The 16,462-nt window shown below is 45.6% G+C and overlaps 1 protein-coding gene across 1 annotated transcript; it reads right to left on the bottom strand.

Moving 5' to 3' along the window:
• Positions 1 to 163: 163 nt before the first annotated feature.
• ankrd27 (ankyrin repeat domain 27 (VPS9 domain)) lies at positions 164 to 16,047 on the bottom strand. The gene is made up of 28 exons (XM_029522584.1): positions 15,737 to 16,047; positions 11,624 to 11,746; positions 10,836 to 10,946; positions 9,992 to 10,309; positions 9,405 to 9,464; positions 8,583 to 8,636; positions 8,395 to 8,460; positions 7,937 to 8,013; positions 7,450 to 7,580; positions 6,887 to 6,965; positions 6,595 to 6,727; positions 6,418 to 6,510; positions 6,217 to 6,338; positions 5,586 to 5,668; positions 5,387 to 5,502; positions 4,971 to 5,063; positions 4,669 to 4,866; positions 4,099 to 4,158; positions 3,425 to 3,541; positions 3,302 to 3,346; positions 3,096 to 3,212; positions 2,814 to 3,008; positions 2,562 to 2,681; positions 2,247 to 2,420; positions 2,074 to 2,167; positions 1,918 to 1,996; positions 1,771 to 1,834; positions 164 to 1,511 (listed from the first exon to the last, which is right to left on the bottom strand). Exons 2-28 carry the CDS (start codon positions 11,723 to 11,725, stop codon positions 1,053 to 1,055), a joined length of 3,360 nt encoding a protein of 1,119 aa, XP_029378444.1. The 5' UTR covers positions 11,726 to 11,746; positions 15,737 to 16,047; the 3' UTR covers positions 164 to 1,052.
• Between the last annotated feature and the right edge of the window lie 415 nt (positions 16,048 to 16,462).

The raw sequence follows: 16,462 nt of genomic DNA, 5'->3' as shown, positions 1-16,462 counted from the left end.
AGGAGGAAGAAGAGGAAGAGGAGGAAGAAGAGGAAGAGGAGGAGGAAGAGGAAGAGGAGGAACAGGAGGGGGGGGGGGGGGGGGCACAGGAGTAGGAAGAAGAGGAAGAGGAAGAACAGGAGGAGGAGGAAGAGGAAGAGGAGGAAGAGGAGGAACAGGAGGAGGAGGAGGAGGAGGAAGAAGAGGAAGAGGAGGAAGAAGAGGAAGAGGAGGAGGAGGAAGAAGAGGAAGAGGAGGAAGAAGAGGAGGAAGAGGAGGAGGAGGAAGAGGAGGAGCTGCTGAGGCCAAAAACAGAAGTCTGTTAAGGTGAGCTGCCGAGGTGATAATGACATCATAATGACATCATAATGACATCATACTACGCCGAGAACACCGGCTCATTAAAGTGTCCTCACAGGCCCAACAGAGGAGGGACAGCCGGTTAGCATGCTAACTTCAGGAGTTAAATGAAGTTGGAAAAACCTTCATGCTAACGTTAGCTCCTGATCGTTTCAGGACAGATGAGGAAAAAATTTTATTTTGAAGGACCCTGCAGTTGCTAAGACAACCCTGCTAACAAACAAATATACCAATATCTGCTGTATGAAAAAATCTAATTCATCTCTGCCACTTTAAAGGGTCAATTCACCAAAACACAAACATGATGATTTGTCAGCAGGTGAGTGGGATTAACAGGGATTAACAGGGATTAACAGGGATTAACAGGGATTAACAGGGATTGAGTTCCTGGTCTGGATGGGACAGGGACAATAACGGCCTCTTATTGGACGGAAGATGAACCGCCAGCCATTCAAACTGGACTCCGCTGTGTTCAGGAGCTTCATGTCTGTCTCATTTCAGACCTGCCCTCTTCTCCCGGGCCATGCAGGATCCCCCCAACATTTCCCAAGATGCACTGCAGTCCAGAAATGAAAACATCAGTCAGGGCGGTGTTTCCACCGAGTTGTCTCCAAACAGCTGAACTGCTTCATCATGTTTGTCGTAAAATCAGTGAACAGTCACAGCAGACTCCTCCCCCTCCTGATGTTTTGTGCCTGAGGGTGGAGTGAAGGTCAGCGAGGATGGGTGGGGTTGGCGTTGCTGTCAGCCTGTGAGGACTCAGCACCGGTGGAGGTCAGGTAATGGTCACATGACTCCTCCGGGGGTCTGATCACACTCTGGCTGTCGGCGTCAGACTCAGGTGAAGAGGTGTGGTTGGGTAGGGTGTGTGTGGGCGGGGCTTCAGGTGAATTAGCAGCGTGTGGTGACTCGCCAGCCGGCGGAGGGGGCGATGACCTCGTGCTCCTGGTTTCGCTGGTTTCAGGCAGCGTAGCGTCCGGAACGCTGGATGTCTGGACGTCATCAGTTGTGTCACTCGTGTGTTTCAAATGCAGCCGCTCGGGGTCTCCAGGGTCCAGGGTGTGACAGCGACCCAGGGGCCGCTCCCTCGGCCGAGGCCCAGAGTCGTTTCCTGAGAGACTGCTGACCTCCACCGTCTCGCCGCGCCGCAACCTCCACCTGTCTGGACTCACCTGCAGAGAAAAAAGTCCACTGAGCTCTGAGGACGTCTGAAAACAGACAATGGCTCAATAAACTCTGAGGCTCCTCCCCTTACATCACTGCTCCGGTTCAGCTCTGAAATATTTCTGTTCGTTCTGTGTGTGCTTGTGTAATCAGCTTTAATAATGATTTCAGATTCAGACTCACTCGTTGGTCTTGAAGAAGTTTTATAAATAAAAAATTAAATCAACAGCATTGGGGACTGTAACCATGACGACGGGGACAGCAAACCTGGTTGAGGTTCGGTGAAGACCTGGGCCAAGGACCAGAGGAACCTTTCTTCATCTGCTGAATTCTAAACGAAAACATGTTAAAAACAAAGTTGAATGGAGAGTTTCCGATCACGTGACACAGACTGATGGCGGCGGTGACGTCTACCTGCTGACGGACTGAGCCAGTTTCTGTCTCCTGCCGTTGGATTGATCCTGCAGCCTCAGACGCTGAACGAACGAATGAGCTGCAGAAGAAACGAACAGATAAACAGATTAACAGCTGAAAGAAGCTTCCAGACACGAGGCGCAGGTGAAATATTACCCAGCGCTCCTTTGGGGACAGAGAGCTGTTTGATTGGTTCTTCGTCGGGGGAGAGTCCAGACGCTTTCTGCAGAGCTCTCAGGATCTCAGTGTTCTGTAGAGAAGAGAATGTGATGAGCAGAGGATCCGTGTTAAAATCCACATTTCACATCAATCACAGAAGTGTGAAGCACCTTTCCGCCCAACTCGTAGGCACAGTCCAATGGCGTCCGCTGCCTCTTGTTCCGGAGACTTGGCGAGGCTCCGCCCCTCAGCAGCAGCTCCACGAGCACCTGATGTCCGCCGCGCACGGCCTCGTGGAGCGCCGTGTTCCCCTGAAGGTTCGCCACGTTCACCAGCGCGTTGCTCTGCAAGAAGAGAAGCCATGTTGTTTTTCTTTTTATGGCAACAACAGGTCTGAGCTGGTGAAACAGCCGCAATGTTAACGAGATGTGATTTCTCCCATTATGTTTAATGTGGAGGGGGCAGGGCCACAGTCAGCTGGTCACCTGCAGCAGGATGGTGGTCGTCTCCAGGTTCCCACACAGAGAGGCGAGTATCAGAGGGGTGTTTCCATAGTGATCCTTCTTATTCAGCTTGGCGTTACACTCCAACAGAAACCTCAGCACCTACGCACGCACGCACGCAAGTATTTATATAGCTCCATTTAAATCTGTCAGAGGTCACACTAATCACGGCTGATATATGATGAAAATAATCATCCTCAGATTAAAACACATCACTCCCTGATCTGGTCTTACCTGGACGTGGCTGTTCTGGGTGGCCAGGTGAAGTGGCGTGGCGCTCTGGTTGGTGCGAGCGTTGACGTTGGCTCCGTGGCGGATCAGCAGGGCGGACAGTGCTGAGTGGCCGTGCAGGGCGGCCACGTGGAGCGGCGTGAACCCGTCAATGTTGCAGCTGTTGACACCGAGAGCTCCGGCCTGAAGAACAGACAACTACAGGACACAGAGAGGACGGAGGATCAGACGGCCTCTAAACATGGTGCAGCTGATAAGTGCTGAGGTGAGTCTGTGATGTCAGACCTTCTGGGTGGGAGCACAGTTTGGACACTGACACAGCGGGTGGCACAGCAGAACTTCAGAGGGGATTTCTCCTTCATCTTCTTCATCCTCGTCGATCCACTCCAACAGGTAACGCACCTGACACACACACACACACACACACACAGGTGAATGCTGTCCTCCTGTGGATCAGGATGCCTGGACTGAAATGCGACTTGACCTCTCACCATCTCAGCATCACCATCGGCGACGGCACGCAGCAGCTTCTCCACCTGTTAATCACACAAACACACACAGCGTCAGTGGACCATAGAAACGGGCAGGTTGCTCTCTGTGTCACAGTTACTCACCTCTCTGTGTCGGACCCGTTCTCCCTCCGGTTTGACCTCAGAGCACAGGGAGGAAATGCTGGAGGCCGACGAGCGGCGGCTGCTGCAGTCTGAAGGCAGAGGGGAACGGCTGGGAGACTGGGAGGAGGAGGAGGAGGGAGCGGGAACAATGAAAACAAATGAATAAGCGCTCTAAATACAAAACCTCCACACTAATACGTTTTAATCTCTTTTTCTACATTTCTGCCTCCCCCTGCAGATTTCAGCTGGATGTTTCATTTTGAAAACTCCAGAGTTGTAATGTTGTCAAAACAAAACTGCTGAATACAGACGTTGGTAAATACTCATCATGTTCAGATTATTGTAACTCTCCTTTGACCCGTCAGGGCAGATTCTCTAAAATGCTGCCGACAGACAGAAGGACGGTCACATGTAGCAGCCGACTTCCTGTTTGTTTTAGAACCCTTTAAATTTTAGGTTTCCCTGTCAGAGCACATTCTGATGTTTTTACTTTCTGTTTCTTGTTTTCTTAATTTTATTTTTTGTTTGAGAAACCCAGGGAGAGATTTCTTTTGCAAAAAGCAAATAGAATGAAAAACATTGAGAAACTTTATCTGGAATCTGTTGGCCCCTTGACCTTTGACCCTTCAGGGTGGGGTTTCCAGACTGGAGAATTAAAAGTAGATCAGACTCACATCAATTCTGCTGCCGCTGCGCTGACGGCCGCTCTGAGTCGACTGCAACAACATGAGGATCTACAGCAACACACAGAGACAGACAGACAGACAGACAGACACACAAACACACACACACACATTAGCCTCACATTTCATCATCTGATCTGGGGTCAGACTCGGGCACCAGATCAGGACTGAGCTCAGCTGACCGGCTGATCCCAGTGAGCACGGCTTTATTCTCATCAGCTGTGTGAGTTTACACACTTTACAGACTCGGTGCTTTGAACTCTTTGACAGTTTGAGACTTGAACTGTTAAATTTCTCTGTTACAGTTAAAGTTTCTCCTCCAGGCTGCAGCTCTTTACAGAGAAAAGAGATTTTATTTCCTGTGTAAACAGTCAGAACTGCTCCGATGACATGAAACAATATTTCCTTTTAAAATAAAGACTGGTGATCAAACCGAGCTACAGTACAGATGTCTTGGTCAGTCACGAATATTCAATCACAGCAGTTGCTTTTCTGAAAAAATGAAAACAACAGCACACAGAACCTGAACCTGCAGAGCACTTTCTGATTGACCCACTTCACCTTGGAGTTGAGCGCACACTGCAGTGGAGACTCTTTGCTCTTGTTGAGGATGTCGGTGACGGCTCCGTTCTCCAGCAGCACCTGGATGATTCCCTCGTAGCCCCACCGGGCCGCTAAGTGCAGCGCCGTGTCGCCTTTGTCATTCTGCAGGTCCAGTCGGCACGTTTGGATGTCGTAGTACACCAAGGCCTTCACACACTGACACACAACACGCACAACCTGTCATTTCACATTAACTGATCATGTACGGGGGGTTGTGCAGAGGTGGAGGGACTGGGCCAGTCAGCTGGACTCTGACTTACATCCTCGTGCCCATACATGCAGGCGAGGTGCAGCGGTGTGTTGCTGTTGTTGTCTTGAGCGTCTGTGCTGGCTTTGTAGTGCAGCAGCAGCAGCTGGTGAAAAGTATGTTCTGATATTAGAAATGTTAAAGTGGACAGGCAGAGAACCATTTAAAGACAGTCATGGCGGCACCAATTTCATTGGTTTGGTATTGAACTTTTAGTTTCTTGTATTATTTTATTTGTGTGCAACACTCTTTTCCTGTTTCCCGTCTACCTTTTCTTGTTTCTGTCTTATCTTTCCCTTCAAACACATTGCGGCTTCAGATACGACTCAGCTTTGTCTTGTGAATCAGGTTTAGATCATTTTAAACCATAAGATTAAAAGTTATGTTCTTTGATTTGATATCCACACAGTGCAGCAGTTGTGTGCTCACCGTGACTCCTTGGTATCCCCGTTGACACGCCAGGTGCAGCGGCGTCAGGGCGTGGTAGTCCGTGGCGTTAACCTGCGCTCCTTTACACACCAGAAGGTCGATCAGCTGGGCCTGACCTGACACACACACACATGTTAGTTTGTGAGTTTTACAGGTAGATGGGGGCTCCTGTTGATTTTCCCTCCGAGTGTTTGCTCACCACAGATCGCAGCAACATGCAGCGGAGTGTAACCTCGGTCGTCTCTGGAGAACGGTGTGACGATCGACGGGTCGTTCAGCCGCCTAAACAGAAACAACTGATGACATCATCACATCGAACTGATCAGGCCCAGTGTGAAGTGGCGCCTTTGTCACACTTTTCCCAGCATGATGTCAAATATTTACACAGAAATTAGATTTTCCACAAAGGTCTCCATTTGAACCTGTTTTATGTGAAGAGCTGATATATTTGTGGTTTTAAGAACCTAAAACTGTCAGTGTCTCAGGTGACCACATGGAGGGTGACCTCTGACAGGGACACGCCGTTTGTAGTCCTACAAGAGGAAAAATTACATAGTCTTTGTGTATTTGTTTAGAAATAGGAAGTGAAGTCAGGTCACAGCTCTTGTTTCCTGATTCCTGCTCTGATGCACCAAACTCATCTAATGTAAATGTAAATTCATCTAATGTAGAAAGAGAAGAAAACGTTGGAGGCTTTTTCCTGGGAAAGTTCAGACGGGCATCTCCTGAGAACCAGCTTCAGTTTTAGACCAGCAGAGGGCTGGTTCAGGGTCAAGTCGGGGTTCAAAGGTCAAAGGCAGAGGAAGGTTCAGGTGTGTGTGGATGCTGACCCGGACAGCTGGAGGTCACAGAGGTCACAGGAGCAGAGAGGGTGACACGTCTTGACCTCCTCGTCGCTCTCTCCTTCACACAGCAGGCATTCAACCTCGGCCTCCCTTCCATTGGCTATGTGCTGCATCACAAACACAGAAATATTCAATCAATTCTCAAACACTTCAAACACCTTTTTAACACCACTGATGGCAGCTCACCTCAAACAAACAGTGGATGGGCGTGGCGGAGCTCTGAGACAGCGACCTCATCCTCTCTTTAAATAACGCCTTGTCGTTCAGCTCACCTGAACCCTGAGACACAACAAACCCTGGGTCAATATTCAACAGTGCTGATTTTCAACTCTGTGTGTGTCTGTGTGCGTTTGTGTGTCTCACAGAGTGTGTGTCCTGGAGCTTCCCCAGGTTGATGTACTCTACCGCAGCCTCAAAGGTGCTCAGGCAGTAGCTGAGCTCGTCTTTACTCGAGTGGCTGAAGCAGAAGTTCCTGATGTAGCTCAGGTTGGCCATCCTGAACGCACACAACAAGGTCACCTACACAGCTGATACACATTTTACAACATACAACATTTGTTCTAAAGAACCAAACCATCTCAGAGAGGACCACGCCACAACAACTTCTTAAGAAGCCAAAGGTCAAAGGTCACAGTGACTTGAGGTTTCAGCTCACCAGTTGGGGATCTCCGTCTTCACCAGCAGGTACAGAATGACTGACAGCAGGTCGTCGGCGCTCACAGCCTCAATACTGACTGCAACAAACACATTCTGTCAGTGACGCTATGACAACACAGGCCAGCAGACCTAATGACTAAATTGGCTACTTTACAAACATGAATTAGGAGCGGACCGTACCACTCTGCAGACAGACAGCGGGCCTGTTTCAGACATTAAGCTCAGATTTCCAAAGCAAACTGTCCAAACACATTAATGCCGACAGAGCAGGTTTTGTTCTGTGCTGATCAGATTACAGACAATGAGAGGACGCGCAGAGATCATGTGGAGTTCAGTCTGTCGGCATAGAAAAGGTCCAAATATTTGCTCCTGATGAATTAGCAAACAGCTGAACTGAACTGATGTTATGAGTTCTGTGACCCTTTTGGTTCGAGAGCTGTCTTTTCCAAGCGCTGCGTTTAAGGCAGTAGGGACCATATTTAGAAGACTTGCAGTGATTAGCAGGAAACAGGACTTGATAAAGAAGGTCAGTATTGTGATCATTAGGACTCAAACACACACATTGTGTAGTTGTGTGTCTGGGCGTCTGGGTGGCCGTGACCATCACTCTGCGCAGACAGAGCAGCTTGAGGAGCGGGGAGGTCTGCTGGTTGAGCTGACTCAGCTCTCTCTTCGCCCGAGACAGGTTTATACTGCAGGAAGAGCAGCAGCAGGTTAGAACACAGTTAAAACTGATCTGACAGAAATGTGATGAATGATATTAAGATCAGGATCCATCTCCCTCCCTCCACAGAGTCTTTTGTTTTTGGTCTTTTCAAGGAAATTTAACCTGCGTGACGTGACTTTGATTGTCTTTATGGTTTATTCAATGTAACATGATCACACAGCGACTCAGCTGCAAACAGGAATCAGTGAAATCTCATATTCCAGAGCTGTTTGTCCAAAGTTTTATCTAATTTCATATAATGGAGTCCATTTATACGTTCATGTAGTTTTTAATAATGTATGATTATCCAGTGACTGTGTTGTATCTTCAGGTCTGACTGACCTGAACTCTGGTTTGACTCCCAGGTCTTTCTGCTGCAGCTCCTGCAGACTCCTGGTGGTTTTGTTGAAGGCAGCATCCTGTGGACCAGCAGAAGAAGCAGCATGAGAGCAGCTCCACAGTCTGAACACATTATAGCTGATACACCAACACAAGGACACTTGTAAACATCATCTGTATCTGTATCACAGCGACATAAAGCACAGACTCAGCTCAGATTTCTCATCAACTGAGATGGATTCTTTGAGTTATTTTATGATATACTGTAATTTCTGAACAGTCAGTCAGTCAGTCAGTCAGAACCTTCTTCTGCCCGTTTGTCTCCTTGTGGATGGATTTCTCTTCATGTGAGTCTGTGCAAACTTGAATATAAAAATAAACCCTCTCACTCTCAGCAAACCTGACACAGACTGCAGGAAATTCATTCACCATGTGTTTGGTTTGTGTGCGCTCATACTGACCTGGCTGGCTTCCAGCGTTCCCACGAAGTTAAAGATTAAATCATGGATACCATGATGAACATACATCTGAGAAACATAAAGAAATGAAGCAGCCTATGAGATTAGACCATCCTTAATGTGACTGTTAGTGAGGTCTGAGATCTGTTCATGAAACATATCTGACAAACAGAAGTAGAGAGTGAACGGACCTCCACTGCCTGTTTGAGTAGAGTCATCTGAAGCTCCTGCTTCGCCAGGAGTTTCTAAAGCAAAGAGAAATGAAGAGAAACGCATCAGCCTTCACACAGGATGTGATGGAACGCCATGCATTACTGCGATTGGGCAGACGATTGAACAGAGACAACCAGTAACATGCTAATGTTACAGATAATCTTTTTGAGCTTTGTCCCAGTTCACTGATGACACTGACACAGGTATGTGTCGTACTGAACCATAAACTGAGTGATAGTCACTAACTATCAAAACAGGAAAGGATTAAAACTCTGTGACGAGTTAACGATGAATCAGTCAGTATAACCTGCATTCACACTGATCTGCCATAACATCATCACTCCTCTTCAGCTCCGCCTCTATCACAGATATCCAAACGGGCTTATTTCATTAAAATGAAAAAAAAAAAAAAACAAAAACTGATGGGTGACATCATGGAGGGTTGACAGTTTCTTTTTCAGTAAAACTATGTGAAGGAAAACGTGACAGTTTCCAATCAGCTGCTGACCTCATTATCATGTTCATCTGTGAGTCTGAATCTGGACTCAGTTGTAGATTCTAAAATTCTGTAAATAATCTTTCCCCAGATTTCTTAAACCTTCCAGCTTAGGTTCAGCCTCCTCAGAGAACTTTGACCTGGATGTCTGAGATCAGTGAAGGAAATCTGATTTTCAGGAATCCTGGTGCTGATCCTGGACACAGTCTGTCCCAAACTTTCACCCGACCCCACCGTTACTTCTCCATCAGCCTCCACGTTGTTCCAGACTAACACCTGATGGGACGGGAAGGTCCGCACTCACCAGACGGGAGTCTCTCAGCAGACACTGAAGACACTTAGTGTAGAGGCCGTTCACCGAGTCCTGAGCAGAGACAGGATGGAAGGAAGCTCTTTATGGACTGATCACAACTCAAGATGGGTTATTATGACTGCCTATTAAAGGTAGATTAAAGCTGGTGGCTCAAAAAGTTTTCCAAATCTCTGAAAGGTTTGTGTCCCACGTCAGACTCAGTAACAACAGCATCATTTAGTAAAACATCCTATCACTCAGGCATCACTGATGCTGTTAATCAGCCATTCTTAATAGAATAATCACTAACTTCATTAGTTAAAATTTCCTGTTTCGTGACCAGAGTTACTGAGAACACTGTCATCGTTGGAATATTCTGCTTTGTAAATGATCTGATGGCCCATTTTGTAGAGCAGGAGGAACCATCCAACCGGCCTTACATCCTTCAGTTCAGTTAAAATGATTTGAATTTCTGGATTTTCTCACAGAATCTGTTTGTATTGATTCTTACTGTATATACGGTGCTGCCAACTAAGAGCTGTTCGTGGCAGAAAGAAAGACGAGAGGAGGAGGCAGAGAAGGGAAAAGGAAGCTCTTACAATGTGGTGTCGGAGTCCCTTCCTCTCCTGCTCCTTGAAGGTCTGACAGAAGCTGTGGATGAACTTGTCCAGCTTCTGGCCGTGGTTGCCCAGGAACTCCCTGACGTCCTCCACGCTCTTCAGGCAGTATGGCGGCGGCGGCGGCGGTGGGCTGTGCTCGGCCGGGCTGGGGTACACCTCCACGGGCCGGGACACGCACAGGATGCTGTAGCTCTGCTCCTGGTCATTGTAGAAGGTTTCCTCGAACAGGATGGGGACAGATGCCGGAGCTGGGAAGCCGGATCCCAGCAGGACCTGCCTGTCCTGGATCCTGACCTCCTGAAACACAGCGTTTTTACCCCTCTCTTCTTCTGTCAAGTCTAATTTCGTTTCTTTTATTTATTCGTTTTAAGCCTCTGTCGTCAAAACAAACAAACCAAAGTGAAATGACATGAAGACTTCATTTCAGTTTGAATGGCAGATTAGATTTATGGCCTTTATTGGTCCTCGTGATTATATTACATTAGATTTACATGTTATTATTTTGTTGTTGTTGTTGCTTATCTGTCTCTTATGTATTTGTGCCACTTTTTTTTTTTTTATTTTAGTTTATTTCAGTTTTTTTACAAGTAAAAAATAATAATTATATTGATTTAAATTTGAATTAGACTTTCAAGTAACAGCTTACAGTTCCATTTGGGTTCAGCCAAAAGAAACCTTTTATCTTTAATTCAATATTCCAGAAAAATCATCAGGATCATGTGTTTCAGAGGCATCAAGTCGTCACACGCAACACAATTCATTCCTGCGTAGTTTTTTCTTGACTTGATTCTTAAAGGGATTCTGCTGGAGACGGAAGACTAACCTTTCCATCTGCAGTGCGGTATCCGTCCTCCACAGGCTGCAGGACGTAGCTGTCGAACTGAGAGTCTGAATAGCTGCTGACGTTCAAACTTCCACAGCAGGGAACCAGGACCTGCAGGATTTTGGCAACACAGGACAAAAATTGTATCAGATCTTCTTCTGATTTATTTTCTCATAATTCACTTTTCATTCACAAACACTCAGTGACTGGAAGCTTTGAAACTTCAGAAGCTATCTCCACATGGAGACATTTCAAAATAAATCCCCTCAAAACTGCATTTCCTGAATGACTGAAAAAGGATTTCTACTTTTTCATACTGAGTCACAGAATAAAACGACCATAATCAACAAAGCCACCAAATCAGCAGTGCTGTGGTGACCTTGTATGAAAATACTGGAATAAAATACTGAAATTCACTCGGATCACATGACAAAGCAACAACTATTCACCCGCTGATAAAGACTTGAACATCTACAGGAAATGTCTGGTCATGTCGTGTCCTGTATAACTGATCTTACCAGTCAGCAGTCTGCTGTGAAATATGTCTTATAAGCTGTAATTCACTATCGACGCATCTTCCCATGTTGCTTTCTTTTGTTTGTTTGTTTTAAACAGCCTTCAGATCGTCTGAGTTTCCAGAGTCGGAGCTCTTTCTGATTTTCATCTGCTGACAATTCAGTTCACTTCAGTTTTTTCAGCTGTCGTGCCTTCATCAGGATGGTGGCAAACCCTTGACATGATTAAAATTATAAAATCGAACTAAAAAGGAAAAAACAGGCATGACTCACAACGCCGTGGAACTCGGCCACTCGGCTGCAGAGATCAGGTCTCTGCTTCTCCAACGCCAAGTAGAAAGGATTCTTCAGGATGTTCTCATCATATACAGCCATAAGGAGCTGGAGGTCTGGATCCTGGAGAGGAGAAGATTAAAGGTCCCATACGTTACACTAACATATCTAATACTAATATATACTAATATATCTAAGTGTAGTTTTATATCTCTTTACCACAGGTCAGTTGGCCAATCAGGATTCAGGACCTGAGACTGACTGTTTTCTTATTGATATAGTAGACTGCAAATCCTGGAGGTCCAGTTTACCAAGTTTATGTTGCCAAAAAGTTTTGGTCAAACAAAAAATAAAAGCTATAAATGTTATAAAAAAAAAACTAACCCTTAAATAAACTGATAAAAAAATGGATGATAATGGTTGGATGATTTTTTGATTGAATTTCTGATGTGTCCAAACAAAAGCATGTGAAAATACTGAATGTCGTTCCAGAATTGAGTTACAGCTGATTACTGATTTTTGAAAGGAGAAAAACAAAGTTCCCTCAGGAACCTTGTGATTTGTTAATGTCTCTAAATTTATCTCTGAAGACAAAACAGAATATTGTTAACGATCTACTTTGTTCCAATCAAATGTAGAGGCAGAGGAGACCAGAGCAAAATATCAACTTTTCATGCTGTTTTGAAGGGTCTTATTTTCCCATAATTTCTCCAGTTCTTCCTGAGCTGCAGCTCCTTCATGAAGGGACCGACCCCGGCTGCCATCCCTCAACAGCTTCCCAAAGCTGTCGGGGGAAGAAACGCAGGGCTCTGCAGGACAGCCCTGTAAATTTACCTGTTTGTGTAACAACCGTGTTCAGCCAATAGATCAGTTAAATTCGAGATATAAAATGTGTTTCTTTGCAAATACCATTTTCCTTCCTGCAGTTTTCTGCTCTCACACTACTTTTACTGATGTGGATCGATGTTGTTGATAAACAGACCCAAGAAGTTCCTGACTGGTATGAAATGAACTTCAAAGAATAATTTAATGATTTGAAATGGACTCATTGGAATTATTTCAAAGTGTCATGTGCTGTTTTGCACTGTTGAACTGAAGACATATGAAAGGAATTATCATCAGGGTGTAAAGTGTAGTAGGATTTCTGTTGTGAGACAGGAAACGTGTGATCTGTCAGATGTCTCAGGCTGAGCTGTAAAACATCACACAGGGATTCTCTAAAGCTGAAAAAGAAATGAATGAAATGACACAGAAATTACCCGACTCCGCCTAAATGGGGGCAGCAGAAACAACAGAAATGCTTCTTTAAAAATGTAATTGTTTCAATATTAATTATGAACATTACATGTTAGATGAGCTGCCATCTGCAACACAAGAGAGGCCAAAAGTCAGAGTTAATATAAAACCATAATGATTGGACCATCCAGTCATGCCAGGAGCTCTGTGCCTGAACTGATTATTAGTTTTAGTTCATTTATATTACTTTAGATACAGTGGTGGTGCACAAACCTCCAGCCAACAAAGAAACCAAAGGACACCTGTAAAACAACACAGCCCACAAACACTGAGGACAAATGAAGCCAGGAAACAACCAAAACCACTGCTGAGCCAGAGGCCTCAGTGTGTAAGGCCTTCACAGCCAGACCATTTGGATCAGGAGGAGGCTGGCGGGGCTACAGGGAACAGGAAAACGCTTCTAGGTTCCCAAAATCCATCCCAAGGAGAAACACACAAACACACCTGTAACTCACCCCAAAACCTGCCTGAACCACCGGCCACAAACCTCAATCTGAAATGAGCTTCTTCCATCAGGGAGCACTTCTTCAGGAGCAACCCTAACCCTCAGTGACTGTCCCATCCTCTCACCTCAGAGTCCAGCTTCATCCTCAGCTTCATCCTCGCTCAGCTCCAGCACAGACAAACTGAGATCCAGTTCAGCAGAGAGAAAACAGACCCCCCCCTCCCCGAGCTGTTCCACATCAGGTGGCTCAGCTGAGATGAAACTGAGGAATGAGTCAGATGTCCTCTGGAGGTCCTCGTGACCTCTCAGGCTTCAAGCTGCTGGTGTCGTCACGGTCACAGAGGAATGTCCATCCCTTCAGGCCCGACACACACGTCACATTACACACTTAGATCCTAGTTGTTCAGTTCATGTCTGAGCCTGAGGGCTTATAGAGTGTGAGAGCAGCCAGAGGAAACAACCGGCAGTCATGAGATTAAGAGGTTACCCATTTCTAAATAGATTTTTATGAGATGATTCATCACGTTACAACACTGAACTTCATCTACATACGAGCGTAGATAGGATGCAAAAAAAAGAGTCAAAATATTAGGTGGACATACCAGACCCTTGGCTGCCTTGGATACAAAAAGTACAGTCACGGCTGTGTCACCTTTACAGAAAGGTGATTGGATTAAAAAAAAAAAAAAAAATCTGATCCTCTCTTTGATTAGTTGACTGTTTTGGACTCTGGACTCTGGGTCGGTAAAATGGAGCCAATGCTATAACTGCGATACAACAAAATGTCAACTCTACCCGTATCAATGTCAGCCATGATCTGTTAGCTGCCATTTTAAAGCCTCCAATTTGTAATTTGGTCATTAGCCATCTTGTTTTCTGGAAATTAGAGGACGTTGTACTTGGAGGAGAAGGTGGTTTAAATTTTTACTGAGTGAGTGAATCAAGTGAGGGGTAGGGACATTTTCCTGTAGACTTCAATACCATCTGACTACAAGCAGTGGCTTTTATGCAGTCCAAGTCCACTTTTATCAAACAGCACTTCATCCCAGGTCACTGTTATAGTCTGTAAACACGTCAACAGCCATTTCTGCTCTGGAGATGAGACCATACACAAAACTGAGATTAAAGCAGCAATGTGTCTCAGTCTATTGAGTGTAACTATAATATAGTACTACTACAACAAAGCACAGATCAATGGGGAAGAAAAATGAAAGATATACCAGGAAATGACTTTAAGAAAAATGAAAAATACAGATACAGATGGCAGAACACATCAGACAGACTGGATGAACTGAAATGAGACACCACTTCTCTCTCCTGGTTTCACCGGATCAATAACTGTCTCAGAGGCCGAAGCCTAAAACCACCACAGACAGGATTCACAGCTCAACATGGGACACATGATCCAGACCAGCAGCCACCTTTGACCTGTAAATAACGTCACCTTTCAGACACTCAGGTGTGATGATATTTAACACAGACAGTGCAAAACATCAGTCAGGAAGCTAACGTCAACTGACCTTTAACACCAAACAAAGGGTGTGTCACCAGGGCCAGAGCTGAGAAAAACTCCATCCACGAAACAACTGTGCCATCCTCTGGTGTTATAACCTGCTATGAAACGTGTAACTGTACCAAATGTTTGACAACAACACAAATAAAATGCTCCCGTTGAGCTGTTGAACTATCATCTATTTGGCTCAAACCAAACTCCGTTTTAAAAATTGATATTTGTACATTTCTTTGCTTCGTTTAAATCTATAACTAATTGGGACTATAAATCCCAATGAATAAAAATAGTTGCATGTAGAAAATCACCTGGGTTTTAAACTATGACTGAAACGAAAGTGGGAGCGAAACATCAGTTCCTTTATCATGAACCATCTGCAGATTTGAATTCCTTTTGTTTTTCTAATGCACAAACAAGCAGACAGTCTATTCTGGAGTTGGTCACCGTTAAATTAAACATGATGCTTTCAGAGGAGACAGCTTTTTCTTTTTATGTGACAGGGAAACAGCTTTTCTTCCACTTGTACACATTACAGGTGGTGAATTAGATTTTGGGGTAAAAATATGGCTACAGGCAACTGCTAACCGATGCTAGCCACCTGTAAAGTCAGATTTTTGGATGTATTTTGGGGGCTTTAATGTGACTCAGCCTGAGAACAGAGGACTGCAAGTTTTAAAAGATCAGCCTGCTAGCTGCAAACAACAACAGGAAACAATAAACGTCAGATTAGCTGTTAGCATTAGCTTCGCTGGCAACAGTGATCCCCATTAGGATAACGGGTATTAGCTTATTTACGTGTTAGCATCACGTAGTGTGGTAATCCGTCAAAAAGAGCGAGGTTGGGACAGCCGGGTGTTCCTACCTGGTATCCGCGGTTCTGACAGGTTATCCGGGCTTTGGCATGGCCGTGATAAACACCTCGAACAGCCCGTCAGGAGCTGTTTCCTCCGGTCAGAGGGCTCGACAGCTGCAGCCTCTGCCGTGGCCGCTGGGTCGCCGGGTTGCCAGACTTCATGGAGGAAACAGGTAAAATAAGGCGTGAAGAACGGAGCGGCTGCCGGAGAGCAGCGCTGCCCATTTACAGGCTTCACTGTCCGGCAGACAAACTGTCAGCAACAAGCTGGTGCTCCTCGTTCCTGGGTAAATACAGGTGATCCAGAAAACCTGCAGGTAAAACAGAGCTGCAGGGCTGCAGGGCGCCCCCCACAGCCCAGCACCGGGAATGGAAGCAGGAGGAGGGAGGCTCAAACACTCCATCTGTGGAAAAAATCTGAAATCGGTACGTTTCAGCGCATTCACTTTACATTCTGCATCAGTGAACTTAATTATAACCAGACAATATTACAAACGGAGTATTTAAAAAGGGGACTGGGGGGCATAACACCTGGCAGGTAAATCTGACCACCATCCGCCTGTCTCACCGACACTCACCGCTAAATAACTCCGAACCAGGTGCGTTTTCATTTCAAACAGAAGTTATGAAAGAAGTGAAGAAGTTTAAAATAAGAAAAAAAAAATCCAATCTGCATCTTCAATCCAGTTTCAGCGAGCTAGCTAAGCTACTGCTTGCTAGCGCGTTAGCATACAG

This window comes from Echeneis naucrates, chromosome 16 (genome assembly GCF_900963305.1).
Source record: "Echeneis naucrates chromosome 16, fEcheNa1.1, whole genome shotgun sequence".
NCBI lineage: Eukaryota > Metazoa > Chordata > Actinopteri > Carangiformes > Echeneidae > Echeneis > Echeneis naucrates.
Note: the sequence above shows the minus strand (reverse complement) of the source record. Positions and strands in the feature narration are given on the sequence as shown.